General features: G+C 51.6%; 1 protein-coding gene across 1 annotated transcript in view; it reads left to right on the forward strand.

Moving 5' to 3' along the window:
• Nucleotides 1-25,686, forward strand: part of CACNG2 (calcium voltage-gated channel auxiliary subunit gamma 2) — a 108,861-nt gene that overhangs the window by 71,207 nt on the left and 11,968 nt on the right. Inside the window, exon 2 of the mRNA XM_021687622.1 lies at nucleotides 24,280-24,363. Within this exon, the coding sequence (XP_021543297.1) occupies nucleotides 24,280-24,363 (84 nt within the window). The remainder of the gene's footprint in view (nucleotides 1-24,279; nucleotides 24,364-25,686) is intronic.

Here is a 25,686-nt window from a genome sequence, read left to right on the forward strand (position 1 = left end):
TTTAATATGCATGCCTCTTGTGAGCTCCCTCTCCCAACAAACCCAGTAGGTGGCCACACATTACCACCAGCACCATTTTACAGTTTTGCAAAAAAAAAAAAAAAAAAAAAAGGCAGAGAAGTTCTTTTAGGTTCCCAGACCCACTTCCAACATGGGGTGGGGGTCCCCACCCCCCGAACACCCACAACACCCAGCAACTCTCTGACACCAGCAGGGTGTTAAAGATTTCAAGTCAATTCTCACACTGTCTACCCAGAGACAGCCCCAGATCCCACGGGGGAGGGCCCACCCCCACCCCCACCCCCCCACACACCACAGAGCCAATCCCAAGCCCCTCACGGGGACCTGTGCTTCTGACCACCTGCTACAGACTGGGGTTTCCGACCACCTCCTCCTTGGGTTCTTTTAATTTGCTAGGGCAGCTCACAGAACTCAGGGAAACACTCCCCTAGGTTTACTAGTTTATTAAGAGATATGATAAAGGGGCGCCTGGGTGGCTCAGTCGTTAAGCGTCTGCCTTCGGCTCAGGTCATGATCCCAGGGTCCTGGGATGGAGTCCCACATCTGGCTCCCTGCTCGGCAGGAAGCCTGCTTCTCGCTCTCCCACTCCCCCTGCTTGTGTTCCTGCTCTCGCTCTCTCTCTCTCTGTCAAATAAATAAATAAAATCTTAAAAAAAAAAAAAAAAGAGATATGATAAAGGATATGGGTCTACAGCCAGATTAAGAGATGCCTAGGATGAGGTCTGGGGAAAGGGTGAGAAGCTTCCATGCCTTCTCCACGTGTTCTCCAACCAGGGAACCCCTACGCCTAGTCCTTCTGGGTTTTATGGAGGCTTCATTGCACAGTCAAGATTGACTTAAGTCCCTGATTCAACCTCCAGCCCTACTTGCCTCCCCTGTAGTCAGCGGGTGGGACTGAAAGTTCTAACCCTGTAATCACACAGTTGGTTCCCCAGGCCACCACCCTCTCCTAAGGGCTTTACAAAGGTCACCTCATTAACATAACACAAGATGCTTTCGTGGCCCTTATCACTGGCAATTCCAAGGGTTTTACGAGTGAGCCTGGAACCCTGGACTAGACCAAATACCTAGGAGAACTATATTTTGGTCATTTGAGTGACAAATTGATAATTTTCATCAATCACAATATCGCAGAGGTTAAGTAACCTGCCCAAGGTCACACAGCCAGTAAGTGGTGTGGCTGGCGCTCAGATCCTGGGAGCCTCACTTATATGTCTCTGCTCTTAAATACCCTACACTATAGAACAAATGAACTGGCAGAAGGGACCAGAGAGGTTTTCTAGGTGGGAGTGTTTGATTCAAGGAACAGGGAGGAAAACACAGAATCCTTTTTCTTCAAGTGTATCCATGGGAACACATTTCTCCCCACACTGTCAGCCTCGCTCCGGACCAAGGGTTTGCTATCACTTGGTTGAGAGTCATTCAATTGCCTCCCAGAGGACCACCTGCCTTAAGTTATCAAGCCAGTAAGAGAATGCTTCTCTGAGCTGCTTGCCCTCTGCAAACAGATTTGAAAGGTTTGTGCTGAAAGCTGAGTGTCCAATTACTTGTTTTTGCTGCTCTAATCTGAGCAAAGTCACAGAAGGCAGGGGAGGATTTCCCTTCCTAGACTCACGGTCCAGGCACATGTATGTGTTCTCTAGCTGACGATAATCTTTTAAAAGCCACTTATGCATAACTAGCTTATGTGGATCTGCAGAGGCCCCTCCGAACACCATTGCAGTGCCGGAGCTTGCCTTTGTGTAGAGCAAGGACCCCGAGTGATACCATTTAACGTGCAACACGCTGACAAACATGTCCAGCCCTACAGTGGCAGGTGTGTCCAACTTTCAAGTGGCCACGATCGGTTCTCAGCTTGAAATCTTCTCCATTAAAAACTTCTCTCTTGCCTTCTGTTCGAAGGAAATATTCTGTTTGCAGAATATGGCTTTCACTTAAATTATTTGATAAATTGAGACTTTGCTCTCACAAAAATAGTATCGTTGGGCAGGAAATGTACCGCCTTAATCGTCACAGTCTAATGAGAAAGGAACAGAAGAAAACATGGATGATGGGCACCTATGAACTGGTGGCCTTTGTGGACGAGGGTCTTGAGATAATTCACTGTAAAAACATTGGTCGACAACCAGAGTAATCACTCAGTGCGTCCTGGCCAAGGCATACTGAACTCAAAAGAGGCTCCAGCAAAACAACATCATCCATCACATTAAATCAGTGCTTTTGATTTGAATTCGATTAGCACTGCAACTCTGTGTTTCCCTGGCAAATTTTTTTTAAATATTTTACAATTGTGTAAGACCTGTAAACTCGGGACACCTGGGTGGCTCAGTCGGTGAAGTGTCTGCCTTCAGCTCAGGTCATGATCCCAGGGTCCTGGGATCGAGTTCCACATCGGGCTCCTTGCTCAGGGGGAGCCTGCTTCTCCCACTGCCTACCGCTCCCCCAGCTTGTGCTCTTTTTCTTTGTCTCTCTCTCTGACAAATAAATAAATAAAATCTTAAAAAAATAAAAAATAAAAAAAGACCTGTAAACTCTTAGGCTGTGAGCATAAGAAATTTACAACCTGGCAATAATATGCTTTTACATTTTAAACATCAGACTTTTTAAAAAATCTGTCATCCTGCAGAGCCATGAGAATTCTGTGCATTTAATACACCCCTACTCTAGTCGAGTTTGAGAAACCCTAATGCAGTGTGGAATGAGCACAGAACTGGGGGCCTCACCAAACGGAGTTTAAATCCTGGCTGCGCCACGTAGCCACTGCATGATCTTGGCCAATCCCTGATTAACCTTTCTGGGACTCAGTTTCCCCGTCCAAATGGGAATAATAACATTGGCCACCCAAGCTGGCCATGAGAATTTTAAAAGATCTTTGGTGGAAAGTGCCAGGCATGCAGTAGATACCAAGAGTGAATTTCTGGCCCTTTTCTCTAAGTTTTCTCCCCATCTGCATGCCATTCTGTTGTTCCTCTCCTTCTTTCAAAATTGGAGGCTAGGCCAGGGATAGCAACCACATCCACTGTCTGTGACCACTCTTGTTTAATGTGGGTCAGAACGGGGGGCAGGCAAGCCCTGGTGGCCATCAGGAAGGCAGAGAGGAGGAGGGAGACGGAGCCCAGATAGCTGCCACCTGTCTCCCCAGGAAGGGGAAAGCCGGTCACTGGCAAGAGGGCAGGGAGCAGACCTGGCAGCAAATCGGGGCAGCCTCTGCAGCCTGGGATGTGTCAGAGGAGAGCAGCTGCCTCGGAGGGGCCCCTGCAGGCCCACTTGGCTGCTCTCCTCTGGGTTCTACCCAGGTTCCAGCCCGGCTGAAGACACAGCCATATGGCAGCAGGCTCTTCTTCGGGAAGAAAGGGGAGGTCAGCCCTTCCAAAACCCAAGGGAACAAAGTCACAGAGGAGAGGCCAGCAGCGGCCTGGGGCCCAGAGTCCTGGAACCCATCCAAAGCCCACCAGGTGTCACCAGCACACAGCTCAGAATTCACTACCTGTACCTCTCCTCTGCCCTCCACCTCCTTGGAGGATGGCTTCTAGCCACCTAAAAATCAGGGACTGTCATTCAGCACATATGTATTGGTCAGCTACTGTGGCCAGAGACACACTGCGAGGCTCTCATGCTTATACTCTCGGCAAGCTGCTGAAATACATAGGCTTCTAAATTTTAGATTGATGGCTAACAGAGCTACCAGACCCTAGAATGCAGCAGGTGTTCAACATAAATTATCTCAACTCATCCCCTTAGAAATCCTCAAAAGCAGGAGCTATTATCCCAACTAGAGGTGAACAAATAGGCTCAGAGAGGTTGAGCAGAAGGGTGATGAAGGCACAGCTCAGTCCTTGGACCATCCCGATTCCCAAGCCCATATCCCTCCCACCACACCATATTACCACTTGCATTTAAGAGGGGAAAAGAGACTGGTGTTTTATTGAACACCAACTTGGTGCCAGGGGTTGGGATTTTACATAGATTTCTTCCTTTTATCTCCATAATAAGCCTATGAGGTAGATATGATTAGACATCTTTTTTGGAGGAGGAAACCAAGACTCAAATTGATGGGGTAAGCCGCTCAACATGAACTAGCTGGTTGACAAAGCCAAGGTTCACATGCGGTCTACTTTCCAAAGCCCCTGCACTGCCCCTCCCTCAAGTCCTTCCTGTGAGCAGCTGTCCAGATTACAGCACTCTCAATGTGACTAGATTCGTATAGTAACTCTATCTACCATCAAAGAACTTACACTGAGTACCTATGTTGCTTCCAGCCCTATGCTAGGCTCTGTAATAACTAAAAACAAAACAAAACAAAACAGGTTCTGCTCCTAGCCCCCAAGGAACACCCCTCCAGACAGCTAGATAAGACATGAAACACGAAGAGAGAATAGTAAATATCCTGGTGTTCTACAGGACTAGACAATGGGGAAACATCAGTCTCCCCACTTCCTTGTCCTCTGCCTAGCTAGTTCCTGGTCATCCTTCAGCTCCCCGCCTCAATGTGGCTTCCTCAGGGAGGAATTCACTGAAAGTCCACCTTGGTTCAGGTCCTAGTTACCAATCTCCAGGATTCTCAGAACTTCTCCTTCCCAGTACCCTCCACATGCACCATAACTTGCCCAATGTCTGTGTCCCCCATCAGCCTATGTATGTCTTGAGTGCAGGGATGGCCCCTGATTCATTCACTCTCTCCCCAGTGCTTAGCATCCCCAATGCCTGGCACAATGCCTGAAAAGAGTATCAAATAAATATATAAAAAATAGAAAATATATTAAGTTGTGCTGCAATAATTGAATAATGAATTAGTCAGGAAAGACTTCATGAAGGAGGAGGGATTTTAGTTGTGACCTGAAGAACATGGGAGACTCAAATGGGTCATGAGAGGGGAGGTGACAATCCAAAGAGGGAGCACCTTATGAGCCAAACTACCAGGACACATGGCGCTGTGCCAACTGGATATCCACTTAGGGACAACGTGAATGGTAACCCCTACCTCACACCATACAGAAAAAAATCAATCTCTGATGGATTGCAGCTTTAAATGAGAAAAGGAAGGCATAATGCTTCATCCAGACCTCTAGCAGCGATACTCTCCCTCACCTTCTGGGATTTATTCACTGGGAAGACAGAGTAACACGAACTGGAGACAATAAAATCTAGTGAATCATAAGGCCCTACTTTCTATGGCACAGCCTTACCAGGATAAAGCTCAAGAATAAAAACAACTATTTTAATATAAATTTCCAATGCAACTGCATGAAAAATACATCAGAAATTCAAGGATGGAATTCTAATATGGGGAAATTTCAATAAAAATTCAATAGGAGAATAACCCAACAATAATTGCATTTAAAGAGTTCTGAGTATGTGTCAGGCTCTTCTCTGAGCACTCGACCAAATTAACTCCTTCACAGCAAACTGTGAGGCACATACTTTTCTTATGTCTGTATCAGAGGTGGGGAAACGAAGGCAACGAGAATTTAAGTGATTCAAAGATATTGTCATTCAAGAGATAACAGATCTGGAGTCTTTGGGCAGATGACTATTTTTCTGAGCCCAGGGTTAGGACAATGGGACATGAAAATTCTACCAGCCACCTAGGTAGTGGTGAGGAATAAATGGGGGAGGATGAACATAAACACATTTTCTTACTTTAAATGCAATATGCCAAGAAAGCCTTTTTTTTTTTTTTAACTGATTTCTCCAGTGGCATTACTTCTTTAGAAAGTAGAAGGCTAGGGGTGCCTGGGTGGCTCAGTTGGTTAAGCAACTGCCTTCGGCTCAGGTCATGATCCTGGAGTCCCGGGATCGAGTCCCACATCGGGCTCCCTGCTCAGCAGGGAGTCTGCTTCTCCCTCTGACCCTCCCCACTCTCATGCTTTCTCTCTCATTCTCTCTCTCTCAAATAAATAAAAAAAATCTTAAAAAGAAAGTAGAAGACTAAATCAGAGCACACAAACAATTTATTCACATAATCCACAAGTATTTACTGAGCGCCTGCGATGTGCCAGGCACTGTTTTAAATACTGGAGCTTTTACAAAATGAACCACGTAAAGCCCTACCCTCGTGGATCTTCCATTCTAAAGAGGGAGACAAAGAATCAACACCTAAGCAATAAAAATGTGATCAGACATCAACTAGTGATTAAATAGGAAGCAAAAGAAATCCCGCTAAGGGAGTAGAGGATGACGGTCAGACAGTTTTTGTTCAGAGACCGGAATGAAGCAAGAGAGGCAGCCATGTGGACACACGGCAAGGGCACTGCAGGCAGAGAGCCCCAAGTGCAAAGGCCCTGTGCCGGAAGCCTGCTTGGTATGCTTAAGGATAAACTGGCTGGAGTCTGGCTGGAGGCAAAGTGTGGCTGGAGCCGAGTGAATGGGAAGGCAGCAGTCCATCCCCACCTAGCCAGCTGGGGCCCTGTGGGCATGGTACCGACAGGACGTACAAAACGTATACACCGGGCAGCAATCTATGCAGTTTGCTCACCAGGTCTTCTCTGTGTGAGACTCCAGCTAATCACGGCCAGCCTCGCACACACGCTTTCCCTCCGAAACAGTCCGGTGGGGACTTACGTGCTGTCGTGGGCACAGGGTTATGAGCATATTCGTTCCGTTCATTCTTTCATTCCCCAGACAGTCACTGAACACCTGGTGTAGGCCAACGCCCTTGCTGGGCAGCAGGGAAACCTCAGGGATGCTCCGACGACAGGCATCCTCTAGGGAGGGAGATGGGAAGCAAACCGAGTCACGGTGCCTGGTGGTGACAAAAGCCCTTGCCGCCAGTCTGGCACTGCTCACGGGGGGAGGGGAGGCACAAGAGAAGCAGGAGAAGGAGAAACAGGCTCTGCCTCCAGGCTCCGAAGCTCCCTCCCTCCTGTGCCGTAGGTCCAGAGGCCATATGTCAGTGTGCCCATTTCCCAGCACAGCTGGTGAGGGGCAAACCACAGAAAAGCCCCAAACCTCGCTGAGTCAATAGTTGCAATCTCTTCCCTCCGCCAGCTTTCAGGAGCTACTCTCGCCCAGCAAAACCGACTGTGGCACATCCATCCCCACCACCCGTTGTTCCCACCCTGCCCGCTCTCTGGCAAGGGTGACATGGTGTGCGTGTGCGTCTGGAGACACAGGACGTGGACAGGCTACCTTTTGTCTCCGGATGTGATGGTAAAACACAACAGCTCTTTAAGAGGCTGCACTCCTGTGGAGGGGACTGGCGAGGACACAGGCCAATGTGTGGCTTTTAAAGAATGGGCCAGCGTGGAGCGCGGGGCTGGGTGAAACAGAAGAGGGGCCGGCAGCTCTTTGGGGACATGAGGGGAAGAGCAGACTTGAAGGAAGCCTTCCTAGAAGAAATGATGTGTCACCTGAGAGCTGAAGCATGAATAGGAGGCATGGAGAGGAGAGAAAGATAGGGAAGTGGGGAAGGGAGTCCAGGCAGAAGGCTAATGAGGGAGTCTGCAATAGGAGTGTGTGTGGTGGGTGGTGGGGGTCAGGGCCGCTCAGGATGGCTGGCGAGTAGATTCTGAAGAGCCATGAGCTAAGCGGTAGCAAATTGCATTGGATCCCACCAGCCTCGCTAAAGAGTCCCTATCCTATCCTGGAGGACTGGGGAGGCATTGAGGGTCCTCGAGCAGAGAAGAGGAAGCCTAGCTTTTGCCTCTTGCGAATCACAGTGACTCCAGAGTGGGAAGTGGGCAAGAGGGAGGCAGGGAAGTCAGCTGGGGCTTGGAGCTGTTCTAATAATGCGGGGAAAGTCAGTAGTGGGCTCGACTAAGGCGTGGGTGATTCTGGGACCCATGAAAGAATTGGCAATTATAGGGGCGCCTGGGTGGCTCAGTTGGTTAGGCAACTGCCTTCGGCTCGGGTCATGATCCTGGAGTCCCGGGATTGAGTCCCGCATCGGGCTCCCTGATCAGCGAGGAGTCTGCTTCTCCCTCTGACCCTCCCTCACTCATGCTCTCTCTATCTCATTCTCTCTCTCAAATAAATAAATAAAATCTTAAAAAAAAAAAAATTGGCAATTATACCAGAGTGGGGATGGAGAGGTCAATATCAAGGACGACTCCCAGGTGTGCAGCTTGGGCAACCAGCTGGATGAAGAGAGAGCCTCTGGGAAGAGGATCTGTGGGAAAAACAGACTGTTAGTTCAGGCTGAGGTTCATGTAACTGTGGGGTATTTGTTGGGGGGACACCAGTGCACCATGAAGTCAGGGCTAAGAGACAGGTCTGGGAGAGAGAGAAAGATTCTTGGGTCCACACTGCACAGACGGAAACTGAAGCCACAAGATGAGGTGCTCCAAGGAACTTTTTATAGAGTGAACTGTGAAGAGGCCAAGGGGAGAGTCCCAAGGAAACCAATTTACAAGATAATCACAAGAAGCGGAGTTTGTAAAGAGTCTGGACATGAGGGGGGTGGGGGGTGGGGGTGGGAACAGCAACAGGGCTGTCCCAGGTGCCTGGGGGGGGGGGAAGGGCAGATCGGGAGGCCGGAGTGCTGGGCTGGGTCAAATGATGTCCACAGGGCGCAGCAGAGGCACAAAAACATGTACAAAATCTCCCACGCTAGCACACAAACGGAAAAAAGGTGTTGGAAATGTCTGTACCCTACTTTTTCATGACCCTCTGTTCTCCATGAAAGAACAGGTAGAAAATCCAAGATTCATTTAGTGCAGTGTTTCCCAAAGGACGGTCGGAGGGATCCAGCAGAAAGCCGCACATGCACACTCGCAGTCTGTAGTGAACACATGTTTAGAGGGGTCGCGCACTGTATTCTCACATCAGGGTTTAAGGATGCAATTAGCAGAGCGAAGGCTCTGAAAAGCCCAGCGGTAAAGAAACCTGTTTAACCTCGTTTCATCCAGCAATTCCCAAACTTATTTGGCAATGGAACCCCAGTATGGTGTATCCCCTACCAGCATCTCTTAGGTGGGCATCTGCAAAACGCACTTTGAAAACTGCAGCGTTAACGGAAAAAGGCACATCTAACGGATGAAATTTCTGCAGCTGGTAAACCACTGGTGAAAAGCATCCTGTCCCAAGCTTGGGACAGAAGGCGTCCTTGGGCTGGGTGTGTCCCCCCCCCCCATTCATGCATTGATTTAAAATGTGTTGGGTGCCTACTAGGTGGTGGCATAGCCTGGAGGGTGGCAGATGTGGCGCATTTGGGGAGACGAAAATTGAGGAGGGACGAGGAGGGTGTTCTTTGGACATGCATGTTCCTGGTAGAGGATACGGCCAGCCAAATAACCAGGCAAATGTCAACCAGTGTAGCAGGATGAGGGAAGAAACACCACCATGAGGTGGCTTTCTCTCCTCCAAGAAGTTGTGACGTTTGGGGAACTAAAGACAGGAAAACATGGTGGTAAAGGCCAGGAAGAACCCTGATAAGGTCTAGACTCCAAGTGGTTGCACCTGCTGCCATTTATTAAGCACCTACTATGTACCAGCCACTCTACATAATGACGACATAATAACGGCTACCACTGATTGAATTCCTACTCTGCACCAGATACTCTCCTAAGTCTACTGGCTTATTTATCCTCCCAACAACCCAGGAGGTATTTATTATCTCATGTGCCACACAGCAACGGAGACGGTCAGAGGTGACACTCCTCGCCCAAGTCCATGGCCAACAGTGTTAGAGCAGAGATGTGAACCTAGGTAGTCCGCTCCAGATACTTCACTCTTTCAATTCTACATTCTACACCCTTTAAAAACATCCCACTGATGCTTGAACTTGGATCGCTGGAGACTGAATCTGAAGTGCCAACCGTTATTCCCTGGAACCACCCACATTGTTTATGTTCTTTGATCTTCACAACACTTTGACGTACGTGTGATAAACTCCATTTACAGAGGAGGCTTGGAGTATTAACCCAGCTCCTAGCAGGCAGCGCTGAGGCTCTTGAATTCAGGGGGGTCTGATTCCAAAGCTCACACTCCTAGGTCTGTAACGTCTTGCTGTCCAGACTGCTGCCACTTTTGCAGGCTGGAGTTGAGGTGATGCTAGTCCCCGTGGTTCGCATCTGCAGAGGCCTGGAAGCCTGACCAGCCAGAAGGGACACTGGCTGTGATGGGAGGACAGCGTCCTGGAGACACCCGTGCATCAGACTCCAGCCCTTGATTTGCTGGGGCGGGGGCGAGGGGGGTGTCCAGGGGGTCCTGCAGGAGGCGCCAGCATAGCCAGAGCAGGGCGAGAAGGGGAATCTGGGGGTGGCTGGACAGCATTTGACCAGCTGATACCTGGCTGCCAGTGCAGAGGTGTAAGTACATACCTGCGGACCGCGAGCGCTGCCTGGGACCCAAGACATGACTGGTTACCAGTTTCCAGCAGCCTTGACCTTCGATGCCCCTGGACTCAGGGCCAAGTGCGCTCCAAGAACAGATACCCCGTGCAAGTCTGGCCTCCCCTGAGGGGTCCTCCCCTGACCCAGGGCCATGGCCTTGAGCCTGAGGTAGGTCAAGTTCATTTGCCCCTTTCTAGAGTCACAGGCCGCAGCCCCAATCCTGCAAATGCAGATTCCCTGGCCCAGAAGGGCCAGGGCCCTGCAGCACCTCTCCCAGAGATGCCAAAAGCAGCGCCTCTGCACCGGGACCTGCAGAGCGCAGGCCTCGAGGCTGGGAGGCACCAGCCCACGGGGCCCACGTGGCCCACGCAGCCCCTCGCCCGTGCCACACACACCAGGCCCTGAAGGAGCTCCTACCTGAAGGGCCTGCAAAGCCTTCTGCGTGCTGTGGATCTAATTAAGTTTTGACATCATCTCAAATTGAATCCTTTTATTAAACATTTATCTTCAGATTCTGGAGTGTCACAACACCACATTGTTTTAAGTGACAGAAACGCAAACAGCGTGCGCCTCCCCCACAGCAACCAAAGTCCTACTCTTAGCAGCCAACCAGTGATGTGCTCTTCCTCTGCCTTGGCCGGAGGGGGTGGGGGGGGCCCTCGGTGGTCCCCTGCCCCAAGCTTGCCCCGGGCTCTTAGACACACCCGCCTTCCTCCTGATCTCCCGAGGCCTGAGCTGTCTGGATCAGCTGCAACTCCTCTCGGTAATTTTCCTCACCCTCCCCAGAACGCTTTCCTCCCAGGGATTGCGGTCGACAGGCTGCAGGCGGCCCCACCATCTCGCGGCTGCCCCGCTCTGAGCACAGGCTGGCTTTGGGGGGCCGGGGCTCACGGGGTCCACCCCCTGTCCTCCCCCACCCCCAGATTCTGAAGGCTTCGGAGCTGATTCTAGTGTTTTCATCCCTCCCTGCACCCGTAGCAGAGTGCCTGCCTCGCACAGAGAAGGCTGCCGATGTGTTTAATCGATGAATGGCTCAATAATTAAAGACCAAGTCTTGTCCTCAGCTTTGTAGTTTTGAGAACTCTCTTTGCACTTTTCCCAAAGGCGATCAAGTTCTAGGGGACTGATCCCTGCCAGTTAGACTTCTGGGAGACCCACCTTTCCCTTTCTACAAATGCCCCCTGGGCAGAATTCTCTCTCATGGGGAGCAGACAGTTCTGAGGAATCAGAAGCTCCCACCTGGGTGACCTTGCAAAACTAAGGTTTGAGTTCTGATCATTCTCTTTTCTAGACATGACAAGACCCCCCACTCCTCTGACAACAACAATAATAGATCATATGTACTTACAGCTCACAACATGCACTGTTCTAAGAGCTTTACCTGTGTAGTAAATGTATTTAACCCACACAAGAAACTCTGGAATAGGTAATGTTTATTATCCCATTTTCCAGAAAGGAGACTGAGGCCCAAAGTGGTTAAGCAACTTGCCCACGGCTACACACCCAGCCATTCTGACAGCATCAGTCCTGAGTTTCTATAAAACTAGGTAACATTTATCCAGTAGCTCATACTTATCAAGCTTTGCGAGCCTCCAGTTCCTCATCTGTAGAATAGGCTCATTAACAGAACCTACTCAACTGGCTGATATCACTGAATCAGGTGAGACGTGCAGTATGGGCACAGAGAGGATGCTGAGTGAATAGGAGAGTCTCCCACAGGATGCCTGTGCTGTTCAGCTGCACTTCTGCACGGGATTTGCAATTTACCAAGTGGGTTTATTAGTTCTCGCTTCATCTATTCACTTACACCATCAGGGAAGCAGGACTGGGCCATGTCCCCATTTGACAGATACACAGATCTCAGCTGACTTCATCCCTTCTCCCCATCCCCACTGCCCCCACCCTGCCTGGGCCGCCTCCATCTTTCCCCTGGACGCCTGCCACAGTGATCCAGGCAAGAGGCCCTGGTGACTCCGACGGGGCTGGTGGCTTCCAGTCTCACCCCTCCTGCCCGTTCCCCACTTGGCCACCAGCACCAACATCCTAACGCACAAGTCTGGTCACATGAACCCCCTGCTTAAAACCCTTTGGTGGCTCCCCATGGCTCCTAAATTCATACTTTGAATGGCTTATTAGGCCCTGAGTAATCTGACTGCAGCCACTATCTCTCCCAACTGGTTACACACACACACACACACACACACACACACACACACACACACGATTATATCCAGCACAACCATCTGTCCTTCAGACAGACGAAGGCTCTTGGCCTCAGGATCCCGTCCTCTGTCTCTGGTTAACCCTTCCTCCTCTCCCTAGCATCTACCTGCTCTGCCTTTCATCTGCCAATTTCTACTTACCCTCACGGCTCATCTGAGATGGGGCTTCTTCCAGGAAGCCCTCCTGACAACCCACCACCACCCTGACTGAGCCACGCACCCTTCTGCCCACCCTCCAGCGTCCCATGCTCTGCTATAGCAATATCACACAGGAATCGCCTAGAAACCCACTGCCTGGAGTCAAATCTTAGCTCCTTCACTCACACTGGCGGTGAAGCCTCAGATGCATTCCTTCACCTCTGTGCCTTTAAATTGGCACATAACCTTTAAACTGGAAATAAAAGGGTTTTTTGAGGATTAAATGTAAAGTGCTCAGCCCAGTGCCTGGTTCATGGCAGCTTCTCCAAGGGGCCAGCCATCACCATCCCAAAGTCATACAAGTTATTTATTTGTCCCGGTGCCTCCTGGACTCAGTTCTTGGGGACAGGGAATCCTGCCATATCAATCCCCTCTCTGTTATGGTGCCCAGTTCAACCACCAAACCTAGCAGGCACTCAGTAAAAGTTCGAGGACTAGCCGACATACCAAATGAGTCAAAAAATGTACAGCTTGCCCAAGCTCACATGGCTAACAAATGACAGAAAGGGAGCTCAAACTCGAGTGCTCTAAGTGGCAAGACCACCTCTCCACTACACCACAAGGCCTCTGAAGATGAACATAGAGCTGTTGACACATGACAGTATTTATTCGTTATCCACCTGCTCCTGGGGCTCTGGGGTTGATAGAATCATTTGAACAATCCTGTTTCATAGGATCTATGCCTATCAGGTTCCCATACTCCCTGGGCATGCCTCCACCACGGAGCTCTCTTGACATCTTGGGAGTGTAATCACCACTCTCTGTGACTAGTCTGTGAGCTTCCTGAGAGCAGGGCCTGTCCTGTGATCCATCTGTGCCCCCCAGCATGGAGCCCAGCAAAGGCAATAGACCTACCACTTACCCAGCATCCACTAGGACCACAACTGCGCTAAGCCCTCTCAACACAGTACTTCAGGCAATTCTCACAACGCTATCAGGCAGGTCCCACTGCCTCCCCATTTTACAGATAAGACTGAGGTTCAGAGAGGTCCAGTGGTGTAACTGGGATACAAACCCAGCCTGTCTTCAGACTCTGAGGCTAACCACTGACCTTCCCTGCCTCCCTAATAGTAGGAAATGAACTAATTGAACTGTATTTCGGGAAGATTCCTTCATGGCCTATGACAACACCCAGGTCTGCTTCACAGGTGTACGTTTTAGGTTGTTTCGTTACCTGTGAGGAGGGTCCTTAACGTCTTCTGGAGCAGGCTTTCCATCACATTGTGAAGTATTTCGGAGGTTTTCCTGTCTCTGGGGCCTGCTCCAGTGTCAACCTGGGGGAAGGAGAGATGGATGGGGGGGGACAAAGTTGGGATGAGGGCGCTTGAAGTTCAGGACCCAGATCCTCCCCCATCCTCTGTCTTAGTGAAGTCAGGCCCCTAATCAGTCCACGGTGTAGGGCCCTGACCACCACCTCCAGCACCCCACCCGCCAACCCAGTCTGTAAGGACAAGGCCTGCTGGTCTTCACCAGGATCTGTTACATTCTTCCTGCCTGAGGTCAAACCCACCAACTAGCCCTTCCTTCCCCGCTCCCTTTGTCCAAGGCCGACTTACCGCAATGCCCCGCCTTCCCTCACCCACCGCCACAGCTGGCCCCGTCAGGAGCGAAGTTCATCTGAACAAGGACGTGCTGAGAAACACTGAGACACCTCTTCATTCATCCATTCGTTCAATTACTCTGTAGATATTTAGTGAGCACTTGCTATATGCAAGCACGGAGGGTTCAACGAGCTGCCTTCTAAAACTGTGTCTAGTACCAAATCCATAGAAAAGACTTTTTTTTTTTTTAAGAATTTTTCAGACTGAGAAAAGACTATTTTAACGTGAATGATTATGTTCATTAGGAGTAGGCTTGGCTCCCAGGGCTTTTTTATTTATTTTTTTTATTTTTTTTAAAGATTTTATTTATTTATTTGAGAGAGAGAATGAGAGAGAGAGAGCACATGAGAGGGGGGAGGGTCAGAGGGAGAAGCAGACTCCCCGCTGAGCAGGGAGCCCGATGCGGGACTCGATCCCGGGACTCCAGGATCATGACCTGAGCCGAAGGCAGTCGCTTAACCAACTGAGCCACCCAGGCGCCCTCCCAGGGCTTTTTTAAACTAAAATTATAAAGGGTGGTCTACTTCTCCCTCGTCACTCAGCTCTGGAGGTAAGGTGCCCAGGGCTGGTGCGGCTCCGTGGCGGCGTGGCCCAGGGGCCTTGCGCTCATTCTACCGTGGTGCAGCTCTCCGTCCCCAAGGTGGTCTCCCGGTGCCATGCGCCCATCAAGAGCGCTTCCTACCCGCCCAAGGCCCTTTCCCGGAGGTCCCGCCCACCGCTTCCGCTTACATCCCATTGGTCAGAACTCAGTCACGTGGGCACCCGTAGCAGTGCGTGCGAGCCCTGCAGGTCCCCGGAAGTCCTCTGCGCGGGTAAAACGTGGCCAGACATAGGAAGCGCCGTGCCAGGCCGCTGTGCCACTGCCGGGTGTAGAGAATAACTATAAAATGAGCCCCTGTGTACTCAGCGCCAGGTTAGGAGCTAGAGCATCCTGGGCCCTCCCTGCCGCCACCCCCACACCCCCACCTCGGGTCCACACCCTCTTGAATTGGGTCTGTCTTTGCCTGGCCAGGCTTTACCAAACGTGTATTCCTAAACGATCTACAGCCCGCTTGTAGAAGTTTTTGCCTTCGTGAAAATAGAATCATACTTTATATACATTTCTGCAGCTTGATTTTCAGTTAAGTGTTAGGTGGGTGGGATTCGCCGGTGTCGACATGGATAGCCGGATCCACTCGTTTTCACTGCTGTATAATACCCCGTCTGATCAGTATACTCCGAGGTGTTATCATTCTTCCGACAGTAGAAATGTGGGTTGTTGTCGGCGTTTTGCTGTTAAAGCAGGGCCGTTAGGAACATTCTCATAACCCCTCTCCCCGTGCCTACAAGGGTTTCTCCAAGGCAAATTTCTAAGAGAAATCGCTGGGTCATGGGATATACACATATTTTCATGTGGTCAAATAGGCTTTTTTTTTCAGATTTTATTTATTCATTTATTAGAGTGAGAGAGAGAGAGAGAGCACATGAGAGGGGGGAGGGTCAGAGGGAGAAGCAGACTCCCTGCTGAGCAGGGAGCCTGATGCGGGACTCCATTCCGGGACTCCAGGATCATGACCTGAGCCGAAGGCAGTCGCTTAACCAACTGAGCCACCCAGGCGCCCTCAAATAGGCTTTTAATAAGACAGGTGCAAAAGATGCAGGTGCCCCAGGGGTTCTAATAGTTGGGATAGTGTTCATCCCATTTAGCAGGATGGAAATGTGTAGTACACTCCCTGCCCACAGGCATGTGTGTTCACACATACACACACACACACTCATTTATTTGTCCATTTGTTCAATAAACATTTGTCATGCAGCCCTTATCATTAATTCTAAGACACACCATCAATGTAATAATGATTCTTCAGGAGAAAAGAAACACTCTGCAGTAAATGAACCCATCAATTATAAGACACATTCCAATTTCACGAACACAAATGTGCATGTGAGCATCTTAGAACCAAGGGAAATAGGGTATATTCAGGGAGCTCTCGAAAGACATTTTGCCCTTAGGAGCTTACAAGACTTGCAGCTACTTGTTCCCAATGATACCAGAACACCAACTGTGATTAAAGCAGATACAAAGTGCTTGAAAGCCTCACTACCAAACCCCAAGCGTGGTCCACGGGGATGCTGCAGCCTCAGCATCACCTGGAAGCTTGTAAGCAAAGGAGTCTCAGGCCCCACCCCAGAACCACTGAGTTAGAATCTGGCTTAACATGAACCCCAGGTGATTCCAATACCCATTAAAATCTGAGAAGCAGGCAGAGGCCCATCTGGATGGGAACGAGTCTTTCCAGTCCAGGGCAATCAAGAAAGGCTTCCTGAAAGACGCATCATTTGAAGAGCAAAAACTACATTCATTGAGTGCCTGCTCTGGGTTAGGAACCACACTAGGAAATTTCACTTCTGCTATTTCATTGAGTCCTTAGAATCACCCCCACGTGGCAGGGATGAATAGCTCTATTGTACAGCTAAGGAAACAGAGGCACAGAGAGGTCACATAATTAGCTCCAGTCCACACAGCTAATAGTAGCAGAACCGGGCTTAAAAGGGAGATCCTTCTGAGTCTGGAGTCCAGTCTCTTCTCCCGCATCACATGGAAAGAACTTACAGAGTAGCTGTGGGGACAAGCATCAGGACAGGAAACACCTGGAGGTTATAGGAGCAAGTACTCACTGCTGTGCTCAGCACCTCTGGGAGGTGAGCACTAAGACCAAACAGAAAGGGCAGAGTCGAGGAAGGAAGGCGGGCAGCCAGACACCTTACCCCATTCTCACCCCACCTGGTGCCTGCATGGGATCTAGCACATAGTAGGCTTTCCAAACAATCCAATAAATGCATGGACGCACGAATGAACTCACGGTCCACCCCACAGGCTGCTTCAAACCCTCCAGCACCAGCTGTCGCCGGCGCTGTGCTGGGGGCCTGGGGTTCCAGCCAGGGAAGAGCCCCGCACTGCCCACCAGCCCTGAGGTCTCCTGAATCCCCGCCGGCAGGGAGGGCCCTGCCAGCAAAGCAAAAAGCCAGGAGCAGAAAAGGTTTAAAATACAGAGAAAGCAGCTCCCACCAAACCCTTCATTTGCTTCACTTAAAAAATTACTTAGCCAGCCTCCTGCGGCTGCCCCGCCCCCTCCCTCCGTGCACCCGCCCGGCTTCCCACGGCTCCTTCAGCTCATGAATATGTGGGAAATAAAACAGCGTCTGTTCAGCCCCTAATGACCAGGTTTATGAAGAGCTTATTGTTTCTCAAAGAAATGAGACAGCAGTTGGTGTTGTGAGATATTAATGTGCTTTTTACAAAGCTGATGAAACCTCCTTTAAACTACTTAATACCTGCAAGCTGAAATTTCCAGTCTGAGGGCAGATTCCTGGAGGCAGACCTGCGGCAGCCCAAGGCACAGCCCTTGGCCTTTCTGTCTCGGCTTGCCCTGCAGTCGTCTGGCTTTGGGGTCGGGCGGGGCACTGCTGCCCTTTGGGGCGGGGGTCCGGTAGAGATTTCATGATTGTTGGGCCCCTTGGCCGAATAATCCTTTATAGTTCATGGTGGGAGAGTCCCCCCTACATCCTCATCCTCTAATAGCTCAAAGCCAACGCCTTTCAGGGGAGTGGGCGGTGAGAAGCCCTCTCTTCCATTCAACCTGGGCCACAAGCCCCTGGGGACCTGACCCCTGGCCCCTCTCCAGCCATCTCCCACCCTCAGCCTTGCCCAGGGAGCCTCTACGTGGGACCCATCTTGTAAATCTCCGGTCCCACTCGGAATCACGTATCTGCACCAGCCAGCCCCTCACGCGGGTTGCCCTTCATGCCCTGGTATGCTGGCAAATATTTAACAACTGGCTGTCTGAGCAGGGAAAGGGGACCTCGATTTAGAGTATGTGCCAATTCTCACGGTGCATCCTCCCACCATGGCTGGTGTCCAGCTGCTTATGTGAGTTAGGAAGAGACGCTCACAAGCAGATCCCGGGAGTTGGTGCAAGCCTGCTCCAGCATACCTCGGCCTTCTGGCTTCCTTGTACCCCAACTCTGCTCTGGGGGACCTTCCCTGAGCCCCTGAGATAGTTTGTCCCCTCTTGTGTGCCCAGCACTTCCTGCCTTCGCTTTTGCTGATCGCTTTCCTAGAAATCTCTTCTCACCCCCAACTACTTCCTCATCATGCCCCGAGACACGCATGCACACACCTGGACATGCACCCCTCCTGTGTGCTCCCCGACACGCTCTGCTTTGGCACAGCACATATCCCGCTACACCACAGCACCTGCCATCCACCTCCCACCACAAACTGCAAGTTCCTTGGGGACAGAAGGTATATCTTTTCCTGTATCCTCAGCAGGTTGCAGAGAGCATGGCATATAGTCAGTGCCACACAAATGTTAGCTGAACAACTCTGCTCCCATAAGGCCCTGTGCATTCTCTAAGATAGTATCATTACATTCTAGTAAATTCTGTGCTGTCTATCTTTCCCCCCTCCACCCCAGACTGTGAGCCCCCGAAGGACAGGGATCAGGTTAGATTTCCCTCCACCCACCCCAGTGCCAGGCACTTGGGCAGCCCTTAGTCCCTACGTGGGGGGAGAAAGCCTGCCTAAGGATGAAGCCAACTGAGAGGAAAACCAGAGATGGAGAGAGATACCAGATTTTTGAGCACCTAGATCCATCTGTGCCTGAAGCCATATCAGCCCCTGGGCTTGATGACCACCAACCAGAAAGAAATACAGCAGAACTCTAGGCTGGCATCAGGAAAGCAAGATTACACACTCTTCACTGACTGTTGGGATGTCCCACAGATGTTCTGCCAAATTTAAACTCCGGCAAAAGTGATTGAATGCTGCTGTACCACCTCCCCTTCATGAACCTTGGCACCACTTTATTCGGACTGAGTCCATGGCCACAGAGCTCCAAGGGCTCCTGGAGACCCCTTATGCCTCCAGCCCACCCTCACCACCTCACTGCCACCATCAGCCTCAGGGACTATGGGACCGATCCCATCATGACCCTGGCTTACCTCACTACCAGTCATGTGTGCTTCAGGGCTCGGCTCACCTCCCAATCTGACCCAATCGCCAACTCCCCCAGCCTTCCAAATCCTTGCCTGGGCTCCCCAGCATTTTGTCCAGATGTCAGCAAACTCCCCATGTTCCTAACCTCTTTTCTGCTCGCTCTGATAGAAACCTGGCTGTCCCTTGAGGACACTACCCCCTTGCGATCCTTCACAGGGGGTGTTTTATCGCCCACACCCCTGAGGAAGTAGGACCCTCCCTGCTCCTCACTGCCTCTTCCCTAAAGCCCTGCCTCTCTGAAACTCACCCAGCCTTCTCTTCCCTGTTTCCTGCCCATTCTCAACGTGGGCATCCCCCTTATTCTTGGAGGAGTGAAGAAGCATTGGCCTGCCTCATTCTCCAAGGCCACCGTGCAGCCCTCTTGGATTTCACAATCGGGCAGACAGCACCTTCGGTACCTGGCCTTGCCCACCTTGCTCAGCCAGCACATATCAGTCCTGCCTCGCCGGCCGTTAACTGCTGAAATCCCGCGTACCAATCAGCCGCACAAAGTGCAGGAAGAGGGCTGGGCAGGGGTGGCTCCTGGCTGTGGCAGACAGGGCAGGGAGGGGCCAGGACTGAGGCCCCATCTGCTCTGTGCCCCAGGCCCTGCAGCTCTCCGAGCTGTGGGCCCAGCCCAGGCACATCTGCCTCCGCGGCGGTGGGCCAGGGCCCCAGAAGCACAGAACCTTACACAGCTAGAGTGGCTGGGCCAGGCTGGGCGCACACCACCACCCAGGACAGAACTACCTCTGAGGTACCCACTTTTCTCCTCCCCACCCCCCACTCCACCATCCCCAGGAGCATCCCTCCCCACCTCCAGGGTTGCCCAGGATGAAGGGCTACCTTCTGGGAGAAGGGTATGGCACGGGACAGTGTAGGAGAGAATTCTGTACTCACTGAGATGAAACAAGTCTTACTCTAACAGAGAAGTGTTGCAAGCTTCTGGTATGGTTCCCTGTGTCAAACCATGGTCCAGACAGTGCCATCATTCAGCTTGAAAGGGCCTCACACAAATAGTTTCTAAAAACCAACCAATGATTTGGGGTTTGTCAGAATAATGTGACGAATCCTTTGCATATCAACTTTAACTTGGTAAGTGGTTTCCTAATACATACTTGATTGCATGTAGAAAGTAAAAGTGAACGTTTAGTTTTTGTCTTCTGTGTTAATTGGGATGAACTTTCCGGTTGCTAGATACTTTGAATGTCATCCCTACCTCCATCCGACCTGAGCCAACCCAGTTCATGGTCTTATCCTTGACCCTGACATGACCAATCACCACACCCGTCAACAATCTCAATCCTTAGCACCCGCTTTCTGACTCCCATGCCCCAGCCTTCCAGCTCACTCCCATGAGCCCCCTGCTCCGACATTCCTTGACTCCCCACTCTAGGCTTCCAATGCATTGACCCCACCACCTCTCCACTGCCCCCTTCCCCAGCTTAGAGTCTGACCCATCTTCATAATCACTGCCTCCCCTACCCCTGCTCTCGTGCTCATCACACAGACCCCCACCCTGGTTAAAGGCAACCCTCCAGCCAGACTCAGCCACACCCTAAATGTAGCCGGAGAAAACCACGGAATCTCAAAGGGACCTTCAAGGCCCAGACACACATGCTTCATGTCTCCGGCCTGGTCCATTCTCTCTCCCCATCTCATGGAGAAAAATCTCACTCCCTCTATTCTCAAATCTCCAACCCTGCTTCCCCTTCTTCGTGCTCCGGGTCATGATCCTGCTTCCCATCTCATCAAAAAAATGGAAACAACCAGAAGAGAAGTATCAGGGCTCCCACCATGTCTACTCATCCCCTGCACCTGCACCCACAAGGGACACCGTCCCTCCTGCTGCAGCAGACACACCACCATATGAAGCCACGCTTGCACTTGTGTCCTGGACCTCATCCCCCCTCACGTTGCTCCTGCACTGCTCCCTCCTCTCTCAGGTCATCACGTCTTCCCTCTCTACTAGAACAGTCGCACCACCATCACTCGCCTTAACATCTCCCCACCAACACAGAATGGACATCAAAGCAGCAGGTACCCCACTAGCACAGTGCAGGGGGGCAGGGGGAGGCTGAGGGAAGGAGACAATGAAGGATGTGGTGGGGGCTTGGGCAGCCAGACCAGCACGTGCAAAGGTCCTGTGGTAGGAGGGAGCATGCATGAAGGACGGCTGAGATGGCCTGTGCGTGGACATAGGGAGGTAGACGGGAAATAAGACCAGGCAGAGGTCAGGGTCAGGCCTCTTAAAGATGCTGAGCTTTCCCTAGAGCCCTGGGAAGCTGTTGAGTGTTTCCAGCTAGAGGCGGCTTGACCAGATTGGCATTTTCAAAGGATCTCTATGATTACTCTGTAGGGAGGGATAAAGGTGGGTGCAAAATGACCAGTGGGGAGGCCACGGCAGTCATGCAGGGAAGCCAGGACGGTGGCCTGGCCGTGGGTGTTGCTGCCAATGGCGAGAAACTGACCATTTTGAGAGCTCCCAAGAGCTAGTGCAGACAGGACGGATGTCGTGAGGGATGGAGCCTACAGAGAGGAGGAGGAGAGGTCGGCAGTGACAGGTGGGCTCAGGCTTGCACAGGCAGCGACGGACAGACATTCCCTGAGCTGGTCGGTGCCTCCAGAAGGCCACAGGCCGGAGGGAGAAAGATCCCGAGTTCAGGTTTGGACCTGCTGAACGTACGGCGCCTTTAACACATCTACCAGGACATACCAGATAGACAGGGGATACCACGTCTGGCCCTCACAGGAGAGACTGGGCCGCTGGTGACTTCACACAGCCTCCCCATAGCATCTCTTGAGCCCTTGCTCTGCGCCAGGCACCGCACTGGGAGCCCAGGGTCTGAGAAGGACTGGGCGCGGCTCGTGCAGAGGAGAGGTCAGGCTGCAAGGTATGCGTGCGGGCCGCCAGCACGGAGCGCGGGGCCCTTAGAAGAGACACGTGGAGGCACCACTCACGAGCCCTTGGTCTGGGGTTGCGCACTGTCCCGGATTTGTGAGGAGCCTCGGGGCACGTCGGCACCGTGCTCTACACCTCACCGCCCGCACGGAGCCCTTATAAAGATGCCCGGCACCGGGTTGGCACCGACAAAGTATTTGTCAGACTGAATTGAGAGAAAATGAAAGTGCTTCGCAAATACACTGATTTGTCATTTGAACAACAGGGAAGATATTTTAGCCTCTTAGCAGCGGAAACGAAGACTTCTCAGGAGAGAAGGGCGTGTAGTGGGACGAGGGGAGAAGTCCTGGAGGGACCCCTGTGAATTCTCCAGGGCAGGGCGGAGAGGTGGGGTGGGTGAGCAAGAAGAGGAAGCGCCCAGAACACTTATTAGACAGGAAGCAAGCCCCAGGGGAGCATTTCCAGTGAACCGTTGTGCTCCCGAGACCCCACCAAGCTTCAGTGATGTTACCAGAAGTCCCCATAAGCTCTGGAGAATGGTTTTTCTTGCAGAAGTCAGGAAAGGGGGTGAATTTGGTGCAGAGACAGCGAATGGGGGGTCAACCACCTTCTCTGTAACATATAAGAGCTAGAAATGTCTAAAACGCCTATCTTTATGTACGTACACCTGTATCCTATATAACCAGGTGTATACGACATGTAAGAATGCCTTAAAATTCCTAAATAATATCTATAGGACACAAGAAAACCTACTGGAGGCTCAACACTCTATAGGAAAATAAATTGCTAACACATACTGAGGACTGTATTAATTAGGTTATTAGCTCCTGTCACAGAAAAATCCCAAATGTCAGTGGCTGAATATAGTCAGCGTCTAATTCTCCCTCACAAGGATGCCCCCAAGCACTTTTCCCGACGTGCCAGCCACGGGCAGCCCAGCCACGGGAGCTGCCACGTCTCCCAGCTCGGGGTGGGTTATTTGCGCATTCAGAGAAAGTTCACCGACATGGGCTATAGCTGGGCTGGTGCCGGGGGTAAACGGTGTGTGAAACACACGGAAGTTTCTGCTGTCACGAAGCCGAGCCGCTCACAAGCTCTATTCCACGCATCGGTCCTTAAGGAGATCACATTCACTAGTTGGCTCATTCACTTAGAGGTCGCTGGCCGGGGCCACGGTGGGGGGCAGTGGCCTGGGCGGCGGTGGGGGGCGGGGGGGGGGCGACGGCTGTGACGTTGGGTTTTCACCTGAGCCGCTGTTCACCTTCTCAGCCATCGCCCCAGGAAAGATTTAGAGTCAACGGGCCTCCATTTGAGCCCTGCTTCCATCATTTCCTGGCCATGAGTACTTACTCGGATCAAGTAGCCTCCCTGAGCCCCAGTTTCTTCCTCGGTATAATGGAGGAGATAATACCCCCCTCACAGGCCTGTGGTAGAGCCAAATTCATGAGCCTGGCAGAGGGCCCAAGCCCCAGGGGGGGCTCAACCTCTTCCCTGCCCCCAGCCCGGGAGCATTTCAGCACAGCTGGGGGCTGGGCGCAGTGCATTCCAGGCACGCAGAGGGGAAGGCGCTTTTGCAAGCTCATTTAAGGGCCGTGGGAACGTTTGTCAGCATCCACGTGGGGTCTGCCTTCTTTGCAGAGCGATCTGCTCTCTGCCAGGCAAAATGCGAGATGACTCCCAGCCGAGCCGGGGCACAGAGGCGGATGGACTGACCCGTTCATCAGCCTCCTCCTCGGGCGGCAGTCCCCAGCCCCGAGCCAAACCTCTGCTGCCCGCCAAGCTTCAGCTAATCTTCTGAAGCCTCAGTGCAGGGATGGAAGGCTGGGTTTTGAAGTCTTAGGCCTTAGATCCTCTCCGCGGCACCGCAGGTGTGTGTGTTTTGATTCACCAGGCAGATGTCCAAACAGACAAAGCGATACCTTCCTTCAGGGGCCAGGGAGAGCGCTGAGCCAGCTTCAGAAGAACAAGAAATCAGCAAGAGGCCGGTGGGTGCTGAGCCCCTGGAAACTCTGATGTTTCAAGTGTCCTTTCTCCTCTTGTTTTCCAGGGAACTTCAAAGGTCTCTGCAAGCAAATCGATCACTTCCCAGAGGATGCAGATTACGAAGCTGACACAGCAGAATACTTCCTCCGTGAGTGCATGCAATTTTTTCTCCCTTCTGGGGGTGGGTCCTGTCCATCCAACCTCCGGAGCACCAAAGGCCAGGACTATCTAGAGATCCCTGTCTCAGCAGAGGGCAGGAAAAAGCTGAGCCTCCCTCCTTCCCTCCTGTCCGGAGGCCAAAACTTCATGCATGCTGTTCCCTCTGCCTACAACCCTCTTCCCTCCCCTTTGTCTGATAAACCACTACCCATCCTCCAGGTCGCAGGCTGAAACATCACCTCCTACAGGAAGTCCTCCGTGCCCCTGCATGGGTACCCAGGGCACAGCACCTTTATCATGCTGTGGGGTCCTTGTCTATTTGTGTAAACATCTCCCTGGCGGTCTTGGGACCCTCCCTTATCCTGTCCACTTGTTCTTATTCCCAGCCCAGTGCCCTGCGCATAGTAAGTGCTCAGTAAATAGTTCTTGAATAACTGAATGAAGAAACTCATCAGGCAGTGTCAGACTGGAACTTCTCCTGAGACAATACGTGAGATTTATTTTTCTTCCCCCACGATCAAGTCAAGGTTAAATCCTGAAGTAATAGTTGTGACCTTAAATCCACCTGAGGCATATTATCAGAGAAAGCATTTTGATTCCAAAGAAAATTTCTCAAGAATCAGCAAAAACTAACAAGGTAAAATGCTCCCTGAGAAAGGGATTTCCAGGAGAGGGGCTGAGGGTCCTCGATGCCTGGGACAGCAAAGCCACCTGAGCAGAAGTGGTTGAAAGCTCTGCTCCGGGCTCTCAGGAGGCTCTTCCAGAAGAGGTTTGCTCTCTTCCCAGGAGCATGCCCACCTGCTGCCCCCAGTGCCCTTCCCAGCTGCTCAGAGGCCGCTAATGCCTCCCTTCCCATCCCCCACAGCAGAATGGCTAGCATCACCCTCCGTTCACTTTTATGGAAAGTGTAGGAGGCATTTCATCACATGGATCACCCTGTCTCTTTCAATAACTACTCCTCACATCAAAGCCAACTCCCGGGTCAGCCTGGAATCAACCTGGTTTCATTGAAAAGCGCACGGAACATGAAGTCAGCCAGGCAGCGAGGAGGGGAAAGGGAACACGATGTAATTTACAGATTTCTTTTTAAAGGGAGAAAAGTATCTTACAATGTTCATCATTTCCTTTTATGAATTCCCGAAAGACACTGCTCTTAAATGGAATTCCTAAAAGACGGTTTGATCGTCCTCCCCCACTTACCATGTTGGGGCTCTTGAAGGAGCGGGGGGTGGGGGTGGCATAAGGGCAGGCTGAGAAAATTGAGGGGAAAGAACGGCGTGTCGTCTGTGGCCGCAGGCAGCTGGCCCTGGGA

Source organism: Neomonachus schauinslandi, chromosome 5, assembly GCF_002201575.2.
Source record: "Neomonachus schauinslandi chromosome 5, ASM220157v2, whole genome shotgun sequence".
NCBI classification, from domain to species: Eukaryota; Metazoa; Chordata; class Mammalia; order Carnivora; family Phocidae; genus Neomonachus; species Neomonachus schauinslandi.